Below are 22144 nucleotides of genomic sequence, written 5' to 3' on the forward strand. Positions count from 1 at the left end.
GTAAAAGTAAGTAAAAGTCCGGAATTCTAAATTTACTTGCGTAAAAGCGCTAAAGTATGTGTATCAAAATGTACTTAAAGTACCAAAAGTAGAAAGTGCTCATTATGAAGAATGTCCAATTTCACATGTTTTCAAATTAATGTATAAAATCACACCTGTGTGAACTGAGTGGTGCAACTCCCCTCTCCCCCCCCCCTCTCTCTCTCTCTCTCTCTCTCTCATTAGCAGGCAACAGTGCAGCACTAATACTATCTCTCTCTCTCTCTCTCTCTCTCTCTCTGTTTCTGGCACAACAGCGCCCCTACTGGTACTCATAGTCATTGGCTCATTAACGTCATAGGTGAACACATAGGTGAACACGGACATTGCTGTTCCTTGGAGTTGTTGCTGCACCACTCAAAAATCTTTTGAAAATAGCATATCTACAAGCTCACAATGATGAAATCGTCTCCCAAAATCCGAGTAAGGAAGCTGCCATTTCCGTTCACAGAAAAATATCTTTACATTTTATTATATTTTTAACTTCCATTTCTGCTAAGCAACAAGCTACGTATACGCTTAGATGATTTCTATTTATATTAGGATACATTTGCACGACTGTAAAGACAAAACGGAAGTGGGGACTGGGGAGGAGTTTCCATCTCCGCTTCCATTGCTCCAGAATGTATGACAGAAGCATTTGAAAATTGCGAGAGGGAACTAGACTTTACAGGGAGTAATAAAGTGGTTAAGTCGTTAATTAAGTTTTGGAACATTTTAATGACAATGGTAAATGTAGGCATAGTGGAATCTAAAAAAATGTATCCATAAACAAGTCTTTTTATGCATTATATTATGACATAAGGCTGACAGCTGTGAGCGGACAATGGCCTGTATTGATGCCAGCTACGGTCCTTAAATCACATTATGTCAGGGAACAGTGGTCAGTCTGGCCACTGAACACTAAACATTTTACGAAATATTGGCCACTTCATCTCAGCATCGCCCCATTTGAAATCCCCATCGATTGGTGTGGGTAATGGAGTCTAACATATCGCTACCCGTATATCCATTCCTAATTAAACAAAGTAGACACATACTGTATGAATGGCTAATCATTTGGTAAAAGAAAACAATGGATTGGACCCTAACTCACAATGCAGAAATGTTTCCTGGGAAGTGCATAGTCTATATACAGTACATATAAATAAGAGTGGAAGTCAAGCAATGCTTAATTTATGCTCCGTCATATGACGGCATTGCGCAAACGAAACTACGTAGATTTGAATTCTAAAAGCTTGTTGTGAGCTTGCATATCTGCTACTTTCGAAACACAATACCTCTGTAGGACGACGTAGCGTCACACTGGGTTTAATGATGCACATACGCAGCTGCAGATTACAAGGTCTCATAAACAGTCATGTTTTGTAGAGAAAAGACAAACTAACCCAATAACAGACAACAATCTCTGGTACAGGAATCATTACATTACACAAGCCCCTGTGGCCTTGTGAAGGTTTTATTGACAGTTTAGTGAACAGCACTCAAAACATTTTTTTTACTGTATTAGTTTCATTCATACAGTTTATCTGTGTGAACTAACGGCTGCATGTTAACATTCTGCCATACAACGTCTAACTTTCTGCCAGGATAATGGAAAAGTAACGTCAGGGGGCCTCTTAATAATCACTGTTCTAGTGACTACACATTGATCTGGGAGAGAGGAGCATCCAATTAAATTCCAAAGGACCTATTCCAGTAACCTTAATGCACTGTATCTTACCTCTAACAAGCTACATTAATCAGGCGAGCTTCTGCACATCCCACTTGGCATGTGCACAAGGTTGAAAGAGAGTTGTACCTCCTCCTACTGCTTGATAACAGTAAAAGAAAAATGCAACAATGTGCACTTGTACAGGCCTTTCATGTGCAGACATGTAAAACTAGTAGAAACTAGACAAAATAGACATATTTTAGTTGACATCTGAGTTCTCATATTATGGGGTATATACTCTAGCAGTAGCACACAGCCAAATCCTGAGTAAAATTGTTTAAGAAACTAATAATTAGAAAAATAAGAAAATAGAGAAAAAGCCAAGCTCACATTGTGTCGCCTCACGACCCCTTGTCTGAGTGTGCTATAGGGCCCCAGCCACCACACAGGCAGGCAAAAGACCTAATCTACCGCAGTATTCAATCAATGGCTGACAATGAATTTGCTGCCTGGGCACAGTTTTCCATCATGCAGGCCTTGCATCATGCATCTTGCTGTACAGACAGACCCACACTTCTAATGGACCCCAGGCAGGAATTGTCCTTGCCACAGTCGAGAGCACACACCTGTGTGTCACGCTATTCAAAGCAGAGCGATATTGACTTGTAGACCAATTTCTTTGACTTTTATAAATAGTGTAGTCTCGTGTAGCCAGACAACTACAGTATTCCACAATCTCCGAATGCTATATAGAGTCTGGAACTGCACCTGGTTGTCATTTCCGTTCACAAAAATGTAGAGCTTATTTTTTTATTTCCATTTCTGCTAAGCAGCAAGCTATATATTTTTAGATGATTTCTAATTATATTAGGATAAAGCTTATTCTAAGTATTCTTAATGATTTATAACAATAATAATATATTATAAAGCATTTTATAATGGCTTATACAGTCAAGTATCATGCTTCATAACTGGCTGTTCATTCACAAATTGCAAAATTGCAAATATTATGATTGTGTTTCTTCATAGTTGAAATAATTATAAAGACTTTATAATGCATTATAGTATGATTATGAGTCACGGTAGGTGGTCATTGGGTGGGTAATAATGACAGTAGTAGACAGAAACGTTATGTGGTGTGGCACTTGGCCTCGCCTTGACAATCTTACAAGCGTATGCAAAGGCTCAACTTATGTAATTTAGATCGATTTTATGTAGACATAGAACTCTATAATGAATACGCTAGTTTCATTGTATAGATATTCCACTGTTAAACGGATGTTGTGTTCTCAGCTTACTTATTATTCTTGATTACTATGTATTTGATGTATTACCATGTGTTGGTCTTGCTTACTGTAAATCGCTCTGGAATGAGCGTCTGCTAAATGCCTACATTGTAAATTGTACTGTAATTGTAAATTGGTGTTCTTGCATGCAATGCTATTTTCTTCACTTTACATAAAGCACCCACACTCACTTCCACCATATGACTTACTGCACAATCACACTACAATGCATTTATAGCAGTGATTATATTTATAAGTCATTATAAAATTAAGTGTGTTTATAATGATGTATTATAGACACATGGGCCTATTAGTAAAGGCTACACACATTCATGAATGTTGTGGTGACATTAAGGACAGGGTGCCCTCTGGAGACATTCTAACTGGAGCGTAGCTCATAAATCACTGCCTGTCACGGACAGTCCTCGCCACTGTAAAACAGAGCAGTGTTGACAGCGCTGGACAGTGATGGAGTGCGTTTTCTCAAGTACAGTACTGTACTTACTTACTGTACTTAAGCACATTCTTCTGAGTATCTGTACTCTCTACTTGAATATTTCTATTATATATTCTTTGGATACTTAATGACTTTCACTCCACTACATTTCAACGACAAATATGTGACCATTGACTTCACTACATTTCTAGGAAGGGGGAAAAAGTACATTACGAATTACCGTACTTAATTACTTACGAATAGTGAAAATAGCAACATTTTTATGACCTATATCTGAATTCCGCCTCATCCATACAGCCTTGCAATGTTGCTGTGATATCACCCCCTGTCCTTATGACGCATGCAACTTTACAACAATAACATTGCTTTGAGCTCAAACCATGTTGCAAACACATGATTTACAGCTCCAATAATTATTAAAGGGCACTGAATCGTGTGCCGTGACACTAGTATTTATGATGTCTAGAGATGGTCAGTGAGCATGCCTCTAAAGGAGATTAAAAAGCCCGGACGTATAAACTATTGATCATATTTTTTTAATATGATCGCCTTTAGTTGAGTTTGGGACCAGTGATGCTGATAGGTAGGTCATTTCACGATTAACATACTGCTTGGGCACTTAATTTTGTTTATTCATTCCCGGCAACTTTAGCAGATTATAATTGGAATGGCTGACACTCCATGATGGAGTTGATGGAGGCTCCATCAACCATCACTAATGGCAGTGGTGGAAAGTACAGTAACTAGGTACATTTACTTAAGTGCTGGACTTAAGTGCAATGAGTATTTCCAATTTCCAGTACTTTTTCTTCTACTCCACCACATCTCGGGATCCAAATATTGTACTTTTACTCCACTACATATATTTGAAAAGTATAGTTACTATAGTTACTTTGTATATTTTGAGTATTATTACAAAACATATACACTTCAGCCCTGTATACATTTTGGGCATTTGAAAATAGCAGATCTACAAGCTCATAATGTAGATTGACTTAAATATCCAATGCAATTTTGATGATTTTCAATGTACAAAACCATTCTACGGCATATATATATATATCTTTTTTTAAATTTCACACAGACTCAGAGCCCAGAGTTTGAGTGAATGTAGAATTATATGCAGGGTGTAATTTATATTTAGATGTGAGGGGACTTCATTTCACAGACTAAACTTTTTGGAATACTTCTTAATATTAAAATAAAAGATCTCTCTCACACACTTATGCCAGTGTGCCAGTGACCACCCTCCCCTGTGCCAATGTTGGCACCCGTGCCTGAGGTTGCCTACCCCTGTATGCAATGTTATTCAATCAATTCATACAAGCCTGTTACATACAACCACATTCTTTGGTTTTCATAAGGGTTATGATTAGCTCTTCTCCATATAGAAGGAGCTATGATTACATGCTAGTAGGCTATGAATCACTGATCAATTTCACTCCATCACAACCATTATAACCCTGGCGACATATCTGTTTGTTTATAATAATGGCGCACGCGGCACGCTTGCACCTTTGTTGCAAAAGCATAAAGAAAGATTAATAAGAAACATGACATCACTGTAAGAGCTACTGTAGTGTCACCAAACTGTGGATATAATAATGAGAACCCGGGACTGCTACTGTACTGGACGTCATGACGACACACATCTAAGTTGTTGAACAAACTACAGTAATAAACTCACCAATAGTAAGTAAAGTATTTACACATTGAGTGTATGACACATGCTTTTTCCTAAGAAAATCTTCCTTGAATGCTGCCACCGCACCAACATTGAGTGACGGTGATGGCAAAACACACGTCTAGTAGATATGAAAACAATCAACCAGGAATGGATTAGTACTTAAGTTGGAGAACTACCAACAACAGAGCTCACAGCTGCATGTAAAAAAAATAATAATAATATTAGCAAATAATCAAATTTTGATTTACAGTGTCGAATAGCATTTTGATAGTCAAATATTCTGATAATGTACTAGTTAGTATGTCACAGCCACCGGGCTTACCCTGTTGATGCCGAGTGTCACGCAACGAGCCATTAGGAGCGATTTGTATTGTATAGTCTTTGATGACTGACGTCCCAGGGCAGACACAACCACACAATGCCACTGAGCCGGTAAAAACAATGCACAGCCCTTCTCTCTACCTGCAATGAGACAGGTGACTCAAGCGTGACTAGAGGTTCGGGCAGAACCCTCACATCTAGATCACAGCGACGTTGCAGCAGTGCATATTATGGAGATGTCTATCTGTCAGTCGTTATTATGGGCATACATGGAAATGATGGATATGAATTCATAATGGTTAGGTTCAGCAAGCAAATCAATGCAGGGTGGTTTGGTTTGGCATAAGAGTCACTGTTAGCAGAGGCAACGTCAAACAGTGGAAAAATACACCTTTTTGTTGGAATGAACAATTTCTAAATTAAACCATGCTGGAATTGATACCATCTGAGACACCGCTAAGTGTCTAACTAAGACAGGGTCATAGTTTTAATGGTGTTTTCCTAGAACCGGTCATTATTCAAGTACCAGCTCTTCCTGTGACATTATCGGATTCAATCTGTTGTGAGATGAAAACATTACAGTGGACTGTCTACCACTCAAACTATACTCCCATTTCCGGTGACCAGATATCACTCAAGGTGCGAACTACCTCGTTATCTGCCAGTAAACTGTGTTTATGACGCGATGTGTATCAGTGAAACAAGCTCCATGGCGTGGTGCCGCTACTCCACAAAGGAAAATCAACTCGTTGCTGTCGGGCAGAAACCTCTTATCTCCATATTTTAACTTGCATTTGTTCGTACATAACTTTGCCCTTCTTGATCGTACTACAACGTCACACAAAAGCTGTGCAAAGCATTTTGAGCTTGTCGATTTGCTACTAATGCTCTTTTTGAATTTGAATGCTGAAAACGGTTTTGGACATATGAGGTTTCCACGCGACATAGATGAAATGGTTGTGTTCTGCAAGGGGCCACTCGGTAGCTTTTCTATACCGTCATCAGCCCACTTGATAAGATAAAGAATAAATTAATAAATACACAAGCACACACACCGACACATCTATATCTATCTCCGCTTCTTTGGAATTCAAGTCACGCTCCACAGGCAGTAAAAATGATCAAGTGTCTTCTCGCCGTGAGTACCTGGTAAGTCCACACAACATGGCGAGACACGGAGATAAAAGGGAGGCTAAATCACCGGGCTGTGTGCATATTGTCAACGGCAGGCTTCGCGGCCAGCGCCATCGGAAGGGAGCTAGGCCGGCAATGTCGACGTCAACAGGGGCCCTGCTTCTGTATACAAATGCATTCACATGTGTATTCAACGATTTTCTTCAATTTGGATAGCATGGTAGAGAGTTGGGGTGTGACACGCAGTGAAGGCCGTTGGGCTGGGGAATCCAATCCACAACTCACTGTCAGGTTGCATTAGAGCTGTGTGTGGTAGGCTATGCATGTGCCTATAGTATAAACCACTAGGCCATTGGCACCCCAACCTTTGCATAAAAGATTTAATCACGTCCAACCTGGTGTTTTTGACACAAACATTCTAAAACATAGAATTTCAGATCTTCAAGGTCAATAAGTGTATCTTTTGCCATACGACCAAGAAGCTATATAAGCCTTAAGTGCTTCAACATTTAATTGAGGCTTAGTTTGATAATGCTGATGAAGAACGGACGCTGCATTTTTATAAACCCTGGCATACTTTTCCCTGCTAGAACGGATTTGTGTGTGGGTGTGTGTCTATCTGCGTATATATATATATAAATATAGAAAATACATGTGCGTGTGCGTGCGTGCTTGTGTGTGTGTCCATATTCTGGGTGGAACATTAGCCAAAAATAGACAATCCACAAGCTCACAACGTGTTGTGCATTGTGCATGGATTCATCCATCCACCCACCCATCCATCCATCCGTCCATCCATCCACCCACCCACCCACCCATCCATCCATCCATCCATCCATCCATCTACCGGTATGTATTTATTTGTTTATTTATTTAGTGAGTGACGAGATTTGGTGTAGACAAAGAAAAGTGGTCAAATACAGTTCAGGTTCTTTGAGACTACAGGGGATTAAGTGGTTAAGCTTCAGTAGTTAGATAGGAGGGTGCAGAGGAACAGGATACCTACAGTAGTAGTGCAGAGAGAGGAGAGACATCAGAGAGCTGATGGTGGGTGGATCTATTTTAAATAATGCCCTTCTACTTTTGAACTTGAATCCTGAAAGTAACAGTTTTGGACATACTGTATGAGGTTTCCACCAGACAGAGACGATAAAATGTGGTCAGTGGTGGAAAGTAAAGAATATTTACTCAAGTAGCCACCTACGGACACACAAAGCTCCTTAATGAAGTGGTTGCACCACTTCAAAATCAGAATACTTCTTCCACCATGTGGGCAGTGCAATTGCTGGCGAGCGTCTCCTGCAAGCTCCCTAGTCAGAACGTCTTGTTTGACACATAAACGCAGTCCCTCACAGCTGGAAGCTGACACATGCAGCCTGTAGCCGTCAGTCCCATGAGATTCTCTACGTCCTCTGGCTTCATTTGATAAATCAGAGGCAATGTTTTGCTGCTCAGCAGAGAGTAATTGACTGCGAAAACGAAGGCAGGGTAGCTGCGTCTTGCATCTGTGTGTGTGCGTGCGTGCGTGAGTGCGTGCGTGCATATGTGTGTGCGTACATGCACGCATCCGTGCATCCGTGTATGTGTGTGTGTGTGTGTTTTGTGAGAGACAGAAAGAGAAAAGAAAATGAGAAAAACTATGGGCAGAGAAAGCAGGAAAGAAAGTGGGGAGAGAGACAGAGATGAGCCCAATTATTCTTTTTCTGGTCATCATCTGCTAAAGTGCCTAACAGGGCCCAGGCTGATTAACAGCTCTGCGTTTACAATCGCGAGGGGATTCAGAGAGGGGGTGGTTGCGTTAGGGTAGAATCATTTGAGATCTGTCATATACTATGACGGTCTTTCATACCACTGTGGGCAAATGAGCAAGATAGCGATGAGAAATCGTAGCCTCATTTGTTCCCACCACTGTGAACACAATGCGAGAGCATCGTAAACACATCCAACAATGCAGAGTGATGCTGAACATGCAGTGTTGGCTGCAAATACCCACTTTGGGAACCACTGTTTTATGCAGTCAAACGGCGGTTGTTTAACTGGAAAAGCATGCTCATGGATTCATGGTACAATGGTTAGGGTTAGGAAGAAGTGTTTTCATTCTATTAATTCACTAAACAGATCGAGAATGTAATTAGGGGTGAAGCCCAAAGGGCGTAGACTAGGGATGCATCAGGGACTCATCAATGTTTGTGTGGGTGTGTGTGTGTGTGTGTGTGTGTGTGTGTGTGTGTGTGTGTGTGTGTGTGTGTGTGAGATGTTGTTGTTTCCCAGAAATTCCCACAGAGATGGACAGTTTGTGCTATAGCCATTTTGGGGTCATTCGCAAGGGGGAAAACAGCAAAGCAGCGAATGGTAAATAAATAGCCGACTGTCTCTGTCCATCTGTCTCTGTCCCTTCTGCCGAGAGGCTCCGTAGAGACTGATTTATCTGTGAGCTGGCAAGCCAACTTAATAATAATAATAATAATATCTCAAACTTATATAGCGCTTTTATGAGTACCCAAAGACGCTTTACATGGGGGGGCTTTACAGAGGTAACAACAAAATTAAAAACAACTTGTGTGTGTTGTGCCTCACTCCTTCTATGAATTCCTCTTACCAGCCTCCTCACAGTCTATGCAGGATCTATGGCTTGCTTAAATTCACACGGAAAAGGAAAGCCTGGTGCAAAACGATGGGTGGGGAGAACCATCAGGCAGGGCTTTCAAATGATGAAAGTGAAATGTAATCCAAGTCAGGGGAGGAAAGATATCTGCCTTATTTGAGTGTGGTCTTTAGAGTCTAACATAGTCAGCCTGGGGGGGTGGAATGAGTTAGAGTGATGACACATAGATGTCATTATAGTGCAGTGAACCACCTGGGTCCACACACACTCTCCGGAACATCATCCACATATTCCAGGATCCAAGGAGGAGGGGAGTAGGACAGATGGTGGTGGTGAACACACACATCAAGTGTAGACAGTAGAGCGAACTGACACGCACGCACACACGCACGCACACGTACAGGCACACACACACAGGGAACAGGTTAGGGTCACCTCAAGAACCATGCTGCACTGAGACAAGCAGAGGTACAGCACCTACTGTGCTGTACTCGCACACACACGTTCACACAATACACACTGTACTGTTTTGCTTTCAAGGACGCCCATAACTTGTGAGAGTGTACAAATGGAACAGAATGGACCCTTCCAAATCCATTTGGACACTCAAAAATTACAGACAAGTAAAGGTCCATTTGGAACCTCCCCCCTGGACCCCACTTTGAGAACCACTGTATCAGGGTTTCACTGGGGTTTCGTTTTGTTTAGCCCTGATGTGTTGCTTTCTGTGTTGTCCTTAGCATTAGCTGAAGGTGTTGCACGCTCACGTCCATGTAGGCATGCAGACTTCAGGTATTGGAATCCACTGAGAATGAGATCATCCCGCCGTCATTCATGGATTTGCTTGTGGCAGCCCAGCCTCAGCAGTACCAGGGTGGCCCGATCACAAACACTGACGATGATGCACAAACACTGTCAGCATGTGGTTGCACATACCGTAGATCTAATTATTCAATTGTCTCCGGGTGTCTCAACCAAAACCACCACAAAGTACAAGAATATCCAACTATGTATGTAATGTGCATCAACTCAATGTGTAATGTTATTTTTGTGCCTAACCTTTTTTCCTGTTGAAAGCCCGGTTCATAGTGGAAAATGCGCTGTATGTCGATCCCTCCGGTGTTTATGCCAATATTCCACCTGAAACAAAGATAGAGAGAGACAAGGGGTGGTAGAGATTAATAATCACTTTCATCTTGGGGTCCCTATTTTTGGCACGTCATAAAAGGCGAGCACCTTTCACTAGTATGAAATGGGGTTAAATTTGTTCTAAATGACCTCAACCCGCCTCCAAATGAAATAAAATATATTAATAATAAATAAAATAAAATATATAGATTGATATACTACATGCTGCAATGAGACAGCATGAAACCCCCCCTCTTTTCCCAAAGTGAGCTAATGTTTACAAGTCGTCTGGCTGTCCAACTCTGTGCCAGTAACAACCTGGGTTCATCTGTGTTACACTTGTTTACCTCTGGGCCACAGGCCCATTCACCATCTGTGGAGTCTGGTACATTTGATGCCTTGAAATTGTGCAGAATGGCGTGCTTACTAAGTAAATATTACTCTAAGTGCTTGTTTATTTTTGGGGAAATGGAGCATATCAAAGAGCTGAGCTGAAAGGTAAGCCCCAGGCGATTGCATATCAAAGGCAAGTTGTGGTTTCAAAGGGACAAAATCCCCCGTTATACTCTGGTACGACTGGTGGCGGTGCATTCTAATCTTACTCATAATAACTAGGCCAAACGGTTGTGTCCAATTCGACCACCTCCACACAACTCGTGGGCAAACCAAACTTGCAGTCCAACAAAGACACACGCTGCTGCAGAGCAACAAGCAGGTTGGCAAACTAAATTAATTTGGAACCAAGACAGCAATATATTCAGTACAAAGCTTTTTGAAATGAGCCGGCCTCACAAGACAGACACTGAAATCCCTGGCAAGTGAAAGAAAGCTTTAACCACATCAACCCTAGCATTCCAATTCTGGTCAAGTCCTAATAGGCAAACAGCGAACATAGCAGATCTACAAGCTCACAGTGCTGCTATTTGTCTGGTATTTTTTGTGAAGAATCAAGAACAAAGAATAGTTTGTCAGTCACTCATACAGGTACAAGCAGCAAAAATAATAGAAGTGAATAGATTTGATGTAGATGGAAAAACGGATGGGCCAAGTATAGTTTAATATGCTATCCTTAACAATCATTGCATGGGTACACATACTGTATGTCCTGGCTGTATGCAGTAGGTGATGTGAAGTTGTGGTCCAAAGTTAGTTTTTTAAGAATAATAGGCGAGTACAAAATCACATTAGGACACAGGACAGACAGCATGTTACATGGCTGGGTGAGGTGGGAGAGGAATGAGATTTGTGGTCAAAAGTTACAGTAGTTGTTTAATAAGAGTTTAGAAGAGTTCCAGCTGTCCGTTCAACATCTGATTAGGACACTGGTAAGATAGCCGACACACCACACACTGTATTACTGTGTTAGCGGTGCCACATGGAAATGTTGCCTGGCACTAGTGCTAATACTGTCAAGCAAATGGTATGCACTCATTCCCTTTTTAATGGAAAAAATAAAGCTGAAATAGCCCAGGAAATGAATGTGGCAGCTTTGCATAAAGTGGATTTAAACAGACCAACATTCCACTGTGCTCCTAGCAAGCTCATCTTCGTAGTGAAATGCCAAGACAAAGTAATGAAGATCAAGTGTAGGTGGTTGCAGTACCTCCAAACCAAACCTGATCTTGCTTTTTTGTTATTGCTAATGAAAACTATGCAAGGCTTCCCTCACGGGCAGCCAGGCATGGAACTACTTTCCAGTCAAGTTTGCTTCTGCAAAGGCAAATTTAATGCAATTTCACCATCTTCTATCAAGGGGCCTAGCTAGCCCTGCATTTTAGAGATTCATAGAAATCAAATCGAGGATCGAGCGCAGAAACTGTCTTGAATACCCCGGGGACCTCAGTGGGTTCCAGGAGGTCACCATTTAAATGATCTTAGCATTGAAATCAATTTTAGCCACGGCACAAAATGAGTTTCCGCAGCCAAATGCATATTAATTTGGGAGTCATTGCAGCTTTACAGCTATCTTTAATACATGTTTCTAGTTTTAGACAGACTTGTACGTGAAGTCACGAGATCCCGCACATCACGCATAGCTGATTAGAGTCAGTGTTCCAGTCAAAGAGCTTTGCCCCCTTAAAGCGCACATATACTCTGTGATGTATGTAAACAAGAAAACGTCTATAGTCTAGGAGGGAGTGGGGGGCTGGACTAATAAAATGACACATTGAATGAAATTAATAAAATATCAATTCATGGAAGTATGAGTTTTACTGGTAAAAAAAAGCAAGATTTACACTCTTTGCATGGTCTTATAATGGAGGCATCTATAGACAGTGGCTAATGTGGACAGACCTTTGTTAATCCCAGGAAATTCAGATTCAGCTTCGCCCAGTTTTTAAGGAGAATTCCGGACCAACCATTTGGTTAGCTTAATTAACCTTAATCTGATGTTATATCGAAGAACAAGTGCTAGGTGAAAATTGGCTGCTGTAAAAGGCGAACTTCCATCGTGCATGCTCTGAGGTGCGGTGCACTCAGGATGGAGTTACATGAGAAATGTTGCGAGTGTTCACAGACAGAAGGATAAATAACACGTCTGGCATGGTGAAAAGGCCTATGATTTCACGACTGTCTGGAGGAGGCTGCGGCAGGTTTGAGACTAGAGTTGAGAAATGTGAGTCAAGTCTGCTGTTTGACAGCTATGTTGTGGAAATGCTGTACCTTGTATGGTGTCTGGTTAAAAACACAAACACCAATTACTGTAAGAACCCCCAGGTAAATGACCTCATAGACAAAACACACTTCCACAAGGCAAATGGTAAATGGTTTGCATTTCTATATAACACCTTTATCCAAAGCTCTTTACAATGTGATTCATTACACACACACACACACTCACACTCACACTCACACACACACACACACACACACACACACACACACACACACACACACACACACACACACACACACACACACACACACACACACACACACACACACACACACACACACAGGGAGAGAGAGAGAGAGGGGGGGGGGAGGGAACTATAGCCTCACATAATTTTATCTGGTATTTTCGCTGCATGACACAGTATATGCAACAAAGTATATTAAGTCCTTAACAGTCAATATTACGTATATTTCAAGCTTTTTGTTTTATTTGGCCACACTACGCATATTAGTACATTTTCTTACATTTTATGGATTTACAGATTTTTATACATTAAGTTACAAAATATATTAAACTTTATAAAAACATTTTCCCCATAGAAGACCACCTGTATTCATGCCATGGACCACAGGTGGTCCGTGGTGCACTAACAGTGCGTTACATTCACACAGCGATGGCGGCCGTGCAAGGCACAGCTAGATCAGTTAGGGGTTCAGTGTCTTGCTCAAGGGGTCAAGGACACATGGACACGCAGCCAGGACGAACCGGGGACCTTAACATTCCCGGGTGGCCACTCTGCTTCCCGAGGCAAGTGGATTTGAGTAGGGATGTGTGAAGAATAGCCCCGAGGCAGTAGGCACTCTCTGGGGCCTGATAATAAAGGTAGATAATGAGAGAAAATCACTCTAAATGTTCCTATTGAAGGTTCATGAGCCGCCGGCTGTTCTCCAACCAAAAAAGCAGGTGGTAAAAAAGAAAAAGAAAAAAAGGAATCAGTCACCCATCACCATGGGGCCTAATTAATGAAGTAATTACTGAAATCCAGTTTTGAACAGAAAAGAAGGACTCAGTGATGGAAAGCAATTACTTAAGGACATTTACTCAAGTACTGTACTCAATTTTGAGGTACTTTTACTTTACTGGAGCATTTCCAATTTTCAATACATTTATTTCTACCCACCTACCCCTCAGAGCAGAGGCAAATATTGTACTTTTTTCTCCACTACAATTATTTTTTTTAACTTTGCAAGCTTGTACTGTAGATCAGCTATTATTTAAATATTATGATACCTTCTGAATGGGACATTCCATATAATGAGTATTTTTACTTTCGGTACTTTAAGAATAGTTTGATGCCAATACGTTTGTACGTTTCTACATTGCAGTATTGATACTTTTAACTTACGGTAAGTAAATACATTTTTTACTTTTTTCACCAATGCTCTGCATTGATATGTGATCGTCTAGCTAGCGCATGCCAAGTCTGCTGTCTAGCTGTCTGGGTTGAAAAAGTTAAAATTTGAAAAAGGCTGCACACACACGTGGCCATGATGCTGTATATTAATTGACAAGAATCCAACGTTTCGACCTAGGAGGTCTTCTTCAGGGAATGAAAGCTGCCTGGGTTGCCCTCAGGCCACCCAGAAGGATTTCAATTTGCTGGATACGTTATCAATTGAAAATGTGCTGGGTGCACGTGAACCCTTCCAGCGAAAGGGCACATCACAACATGACATGCTGGAAGATGTCTAAGCTACCCCAGGGGTAGGCAACCTTTTCGGGAATCGGGTATAGCATGTTCTCCAAGGCTGACATGAACACCCAGTGCCAGGCAGTGAAAACCACCACTGCTTTTGTATCTTAGTATAGGCTGCTACTGTAAAAACAAGCATAGAATAAGTCAATAAGTTAATACAAAAACCTAACAAAGAATGAGTCAACGGTTTAATATAATAAAGGTATGATAAATCCTGACTATCTGATGAGAAAAGTCGTACGTCAAACACTTAACGGTTTTAGTAATCAGTCTGTGCGTCAGTAATTCGCCATATGGGAGAAGCGCCCTCAGAAGCATCACAGAAGTATCTCTTAGACAGGTACTGTCTGGGCAGTACAACAGGTTGAAGGCACATTCCACCAGAGGTGTGGCCGCGTCCTGCATGGCCCTCTCTCTCTTGAGGGGTCTCCATCCAGAGGTATGGCCGCGTCCTGGGCCCTCTCTCCTGGGCCCTCTCTCTCTTGAGGGGTCTCCATCAAGGACGTTTGTTCTGCCACCAGTTGCGCTTCGTCTATGACGTTTGTCACGTTCTACAGGCTGGAAGTGTCAGCTGCGCCAGTGGCACAGGTTGTTTTGAACGTCGCCTCGAGGTAGGGTCCCCTGCCCTCCCTCTGCCAAGACAGTAGACTGACCGTCTGTCTGGGTTTGTGGTTGGGGCGTGATGGCTCTGAGGACCCATCAGGTGCCCTGGCATCACTTAAAGGCAGGAATTGTGGGCCTTTTGACCAGACTTCAGTGATAACAATAAGGGAGTGGACGACATCTCCCATATACAGTATAACAAACTGCTGAAGCACAGACTGATAAAACATTAGATTACGTACTGTAGGTAACCCCTGTTTTATAACAGTCAAGCGAAGCTATCAATATGCCCTTCTTGACTGCTCGAGAAGAAATCTTGCGTTATCACGTGGAATGAGGTAAGTCACGCGGTGCAGCTGAGTATATCTCGCCGCCTGGAGGGCGGGGCCTCAGGCAGAGGCGTGACTGCCCAGACAGTGCCTGTCTGTGAGTGCATAAGAGATGCTTCTGTGATCACTGCCTGAGGGCGCCTCTCCCATATAGCGAACTGCTTCACTTGACTGCTACCAAATGGACACATAAGGGTCAATTTGGTTTCACTTGTACACTCCCTGATTGACAAATGGATAAATTAACTGTGTACTTTACTTGACTCATTTATTTTAGGGGTGCTATTTGTTTGGCAGGTGCCAACAATCCACAGCATTAACATTATGGGGATGTCTATCTATACTATACAGTGAAGCAGTGGTTGGTACTTTTCAGGCCGCCAAAATAATCATGTCTGAACTGGGGACCCCCCAACCTGTCAAGCACATGGAATTGTAGGAGTTGAAGCATTACAACTCCTCACAACGTGAGTAGATATTAGCTATTTTCAAAATATCTTGTGTGATATGTTTTTTATAATTTTGCCAATGCTTGACCATTTTTTATAGTATAGTTTGTTTATTACTTTTGACACAGTCATGGTCTTAATTTAAAGAACCACTGCAGTAGAGTACAATACAGAAGCCTGTATGGTTCCCTACTGTATATCATGCCTCTTGATGTAATTAGATGTTTTCTTGCAGCAGAGGCCCTCTAAAAGGGCCGAAGGAAACTTAAAGGGTGGAGACTGGGACATTCCGAGGTCTGCCAAAACAAAATAGTTGTGCCGCTGCAAAAGACGAGCTTGTGTTGCTTGTTTACACCGTCACCAAGAGCAAAGCCATGAGGCAAATGAACAGCGACACTGGTGTGCAGACAGACAATTTAGCACAGACAGGGAGTACATTTCTGTGTGTGTGTGTGCAGATCTCATGCAACACCAAACTGTTTCAACTCTGTCTTACAGTTTAACCACTTTGAACCTGTCATTTGTTTTGGGCTTTTCATTTTAGGCTACCCCCCCCCCCCCCCCCACCACCCAATGAAAATGTGTAAACTCGTTAAGCACTTTTTTGGTTTACAAGCTCACAACACGCCATGATGCGACTGTGTTGTGTGATCTTGTAGATCGATCATTCTCACGTGATGTTGTTGTCTTGTATGCTTAAATATAAAATAGGGCTTAAGTGGTTAAGATTGAAGTATAATATAATAATTAGTCGCATGGCTGCCTTACCATTGAACCCACTTGCCTTTACTCTGCTTGACTCTGAGATTATCTTTAAGCCTCCTTATGTGACCACCACGGGAAGTACAATGATCTAACAAATGAGGCTGATCTCCACCATTGATGAATGTGGACCATTGGCATTGAATGAAACCCTTAATAGAACTCTACTCTGCACTTCAACATCTAGGCTCCCTGTTTTGCAGAGTCTAATGTCAGATGTATTTCCAGTTCAACATTGCAATTACCTAGGCATAAACTTTATATTCATACATACATGAGTAAATTAAATCCCATCTCTAAAGACTCCACTCGGCTCATTAGGCCAAAGGCAACTGCTGAACTGGCAAGCTTGTGAAGTAGGCTGACAAATTAAACGACAAATCATGCATATTTCAATGTACAGTACAGTAGCATAGCCTTATTCCTTCCTGGGAGGAGAACTTAACATAAGATCAAAGCAACACAACCAAAGGCTACTTACTCAATTTCGCATTGTCGCTGTTGGGCAGAACCCAAATCTCCATATTTCATAATTTTTATTTTATTTTCATTTTTTTAAATAATAACTACATAGGATCCATTGGAAAACGGGTTCATATCATGAAAAGCTTTGGACATACAAGTTTTCCGGCCGGCAGCCATGCTATATTTAAGTCACCCAGATGGGAATATACTGACAGGAGACAATAGCTGCTTAATGTGTTTCACAGAGGTACCTTTGGGCAACACAGCGCTATAACCTGTCATCTCACAGTGGTGTCACTCATTTTGATTGGCAATGTTTGCCCCCTTCTTACTTTAATAGCTTTTCTGGCTGATGAATCATCCCCTGCGAGACATCTCTAGTCCCAAAAAATCCACAAACACTAGTCTATAGCTGATATGACTTATAATTATCACTTTTTGAGCGGTGCCTAACCGCTCCAATGACCAGCTATAGCCTATGTGTATCCCTATGTCTGTCTGTCTATATGTTTCCGTGTCTGTGACAGCTGCAACACCGCTGGGTGACCGCTGAGTGGCACTGTTGAGCAGCCTACAGGCTCATTCACGCTGTCGCAAAAAATAACTATAACAAAAGAAGTATGATTAACAATTAAACTGTACCATACAGTACAGATTACTGTAACAATCACAATAAAAGTATAGTTGCACCGCTCGGTTCACAATGGTGTGATTTTCTCTATTTCTGTACGCCACCATACTACAACAAAGTGTGAACCATGAAGCCTTGAATTCGTCTTGTTTTTGTTGAAATGCTAAGCCTAGATCATTTGATCACCAGAGTATCTGGTCAGCAAATCATTTGTTCAGGAATGTGAAAAAATAATTGGATTGCACTCTCACACAGTAATAAGAAAAATAAACACATATTGGCTATTTTTACAATGTATTAATTTTACACTCAGTGTCAGGGAACTCAGTATAGCGGGTGGAAGATCCAAAAGCAGCTGCAACAGCTTGGCACCATGCTGGTCACCAACCTAGCCACATTTTGCTGTGGGATGGCATCCCATTCCTCAACCATGTTTTGTTGCAAGTCATCCACCATGGTTGTGTTGGTCACTCTAGCTAGCACGTACGGTCCAAACTGTTTGAACAAGTGTTCAAATGCGTTGAGGTCTGGACTCATGGCAAGCCATCCCATCCACTCCACTCCCAAATTCTGGAGGTAGGCTACTCTGTGGTGATCCTGGCTCTGTAGGGGTGAGCGTTGTCATCTTGGAGGATGGCGTTAGGTCCCAGATTCTGAAGATATGGGATCGCCGCTGGCTCCAGAATCTCATCCCCAACCTCAAGTTCTGTCTTGCCTGTGAGAGAGATACTGCCCCATACCATGCCAAGCTGTTGTTCTTCCACCCGCTACCCGTTCACTAACACGGAGTGTAAAATTAATACAGTGTAAAAATGGACAATATTTGTTGTTATGTCCTTATTACTGTGTGAGAGTGCAATCATCCAATCCACTAAGCAACTCAAAGCAAGGGTTGAATACCAACCACTTGCCATTTTGGCAAATATTTTGGAGGCGCTACCCGGCCACACGTTTAGCTGTGTTGCTCATTCCACGAACACCTGATCCTGACAATCTATACCTCGTTGTAAAGGTGAATAATTAAAATTTTAAATGATATAAAATACAATTATTTTACTATTAAAATTACTATTATTAGAGTGAGGAAATAATGGACAAAAATTAAGTTTCCGAACTTTTGTTGCTGAGTTTATATCCATGAATTCAAGGCTCCATGGCCTGAGCAATCTAAAGAAAAAAGGGCATTTTGGGGCTGAACTGTCCCTTTAATCTCATGTCTAATATCATGTACATTCCTGCTGGTTTGTTCATGCATCTTATGCCTCATGTATGTACTGTACCAGCTAGATACTGTATGCTACGTATGTGCTATATGCTGGATATAGATTATTTTGTTAGATTTTATTTTTCTCCTTGCTCTGTGACAATACAGTTGATTACGATTCTATACTTGCTAGGACATCAGCATTTTAGTATGGTGATTGTATTAACTTCATAATTTAATTACATTTTTAATCCCAACCCTGAAGCCGAAAGCTGAAGACATACATGCTCACAACATGTGCGATGATGTGACGCGTTGTGAGCTTGTAGATCTGCTCCTATTGTTGCTACTAATTATCAGTGGTGGAAAAAGTACTTAAGTAAAAGTATCAATACTGCAATATATTGTGAAGTGAAGTAAATGTAAAAAAAAATCTAATTCTCCTACGCTTTTGGAGAGACATTTGAGAGACTCAACACGCACACGCACTGTGTACACACGCACTGTGCACACACACACACACACACACACACACACACACACACACACACACACACACACACACACACACACACACACACACACACACACACACACACACACACACACACACACACACACACACACACACACACACACACACACACACACACACACACACAAGCCTTAGCACCAAACTGCAAACTTCCACAGTCTCCCACTGATGTTTACCGGGTTACCCGGTGCACTGGGTCGTCAGGTATGCTGAATTCAATTGGCCTGCGTGCGTGGCGTGCGTGTGCGCGCCGTGCGCACGTGTGTCAGGGCGTACTGGTAGCTAACAGCGTGCCTGGACACAACATTGTGTTTTATAGTGTACTCATTTACTCAGACAGTGTCAGAGGACACATTGATGCATTTTCAGCAAACCTAGAAGAGATAAACGCTCTCAGCGTGTAATAATCATAATCAGCAGGAACACCAGGTCATTTAACTTAACACCTGGAATGATGATTGCTTACGGTAGATTAGCGAGTGGTGCATTGCACACAGATGATGGCGGTTCCATCGCCTTCGTAGCACACACCTTAACCACTTAACCCTATATTTGGTTGACAGGGATACCCTAGGGCTCTATACTTGGCCCCCTCCTTATTCCCCCCTACACCAAACCTCCTTATCGATCAGCTTTAAATGTCTGCCAGTAATGATATGGCCAGAATAGATTTTTTCTATTTTTTTTAATGCCTACTATGCACCTTATGATCACCTGCAGTCCCTATACAACAGAGCATTTTGCACGACATGAACATTGTTATCACATGTTTTATAATTACTTCTGTTGCATTGGACCCTAGCTCTTGGTTACTCTCTTAACAACCACTTAAACCCCATGGTTGCCGAATATAACTGATCTACAAGCTCACAGTGAGTTTGTAGATGATGCTATTTCCCAGGGGTGCATGTGGTTAATGTCACCTCTAACTCAAATAAGAAGCTAGAAGTATTGCTGTCTGCTTTACTGTCTGAATGGCATACTGCACAAATGTGTCCTGTATCACCTTGCACTGCATTACATGCGAATAGTTTTATGTTGGGTTGTCACTGCATAATATACCAAACTGAATTCCTTTTAAATTCCTTTTGCACCATATTAAAAGGGCTCTGTGGTGGAGAAGTATTGCCGCTCAACACCTCACAAACCCCAGTTTCAAAAGGCATTAAACAGGTGTTCAAAATATGTCAGCGCTGCAGTCTGCAAACATGTCAGTCTCAGTAAAGGCTGACAAAAATATCTACAAAGACACAAACAACCTCACCAAACATTCATGGTACGAAACTTCTCGAGCTCCAACAATAAATCTGAATTTTGTTTCTCATCGTAGAGTCAAAAGTAATGTTTAGACAAAAAGGGAAGGTTGGTTAACAGGGAACACTTTTGGAAACACTTTGACATTTTACTGAAAAACATGCCCCAAGTTTTGCAACTCATCTTCGTGACTCAAACATTTGGAATTCAAGCAGGAAAGCCAACTTTCTGGAAATGAAGATGTCCTACTTTGACCCTCTGAAGACATTGCTCAAGCCAAAAGATAATCAGTCCACAAACAAAACAGAATCCACACACACAAAAAAGTGGCATGCAATGAAAATATGTTAAAATGTTAAAAATAAAACAAATACTTTTTTCCCCTTTTTATTTTGTTTCAAATCCAAAGTTAATGTCTCATATTTACAACCAGCTTCTCAGGCAGTTCTTAATCTGACCCATATGTGCTAAAAATCCAGCCAGCTTTCTATGTGGGATTGAAACATGCGCGGCAGTCGCAACATAATGCAGAAAAGAAAAGCAACAAAGATCCTTTGTTTTCAACCCTTTGCTTTCACCATGGCTCTGGAATCTTGCTTGCTAAGCACAGCACGTTAGACATCGCAACAACACAACAAAAACCAAACCAAAACAATCTGTTTATGAATTTAGAGGCGGCATTCCCCAGTTGAATCAGCCGCAGTGCCCAAACTAAAACTCAGCATTGCTCTGCCAAAGCCCGGCACTGTCCTAATCAGACGCCCACATAAGAAACGCAAGCAGCCTTACCAGCCTCAGAAAGATGTCCCAAACACAAAACAAACAAACAAATTAAACCAACAGCGCTGCCCTTTTGATTGGAGAAGCCAAACTTGAAAGAACAGAGATGAAGGAAACAATGAACCAAAGGAGCTGAGATAAAATGCTGCTTAGGCTACTTGCCTTAAAACAGGGGTGGAATAGTGGAGAGGAAGTTCCAGCAGAGCCTAATAGTTTTCAGCTGTGGGCCAGATGGTGATACATTCAGGACTGCGGTAAGCAGAGATGATGGGGTTTGCAAGCTAAACAAGAAGCTTTTGCTCAGACACACGATACCTGGCATTCAAAGTCGACTTCCTCCACCCCCTGTTCATCCAAAAAATGTTGTTATTCCCCCCACACATGCCTTTTGTATGTGTTTTCCGGGGATACAAATGTGGCATGTCTGAGACGGTGAACTATAAAATCC

The 22144-nt window shown here is 41.7% G+C and overlaps 1 protein-coding gene across 8 annotated transcripts in view; it reads right to left on the reverse strand.

Moving 5' to 3' along the window:
• Positions 1-22144, reverse strand: part of gulp1a (GULP PTB domain containing engulfment adaptor 1a) — a 114761-nt gene that overhangs the window by 31371 nt on the left and 61246 nt on the right. For 6 of the 8 annotated variants that reach the window (XM_080785308.1, XM_080785303.1, XM_080785309.1 and 3 more), the window contains one exon: positions 10243-10323. In XM_080785308.1, coding sequence (XP_080641434.1) covers positions 10243-10270 — 28 coding nt within the window. In that variant the 5' untranslated portion in view covers positions 10271-10323. The other 2 variants (XM_080785304.1, XM_080785305.1) reach the window with 2 other exon arrangements.

Source organism: Protomyctophum bolini, assembly GCF_963924005.1.
Source record: "Protomyctophum bolini genome assembly, chromosome: 16".
NCBI classification, from domain to species: Eukaryota; Metazoa; Chordata; class Actinopteri; order Myctophiformes; family Myctophidae; genus Protomyctophum; species Protomyctophum bolini.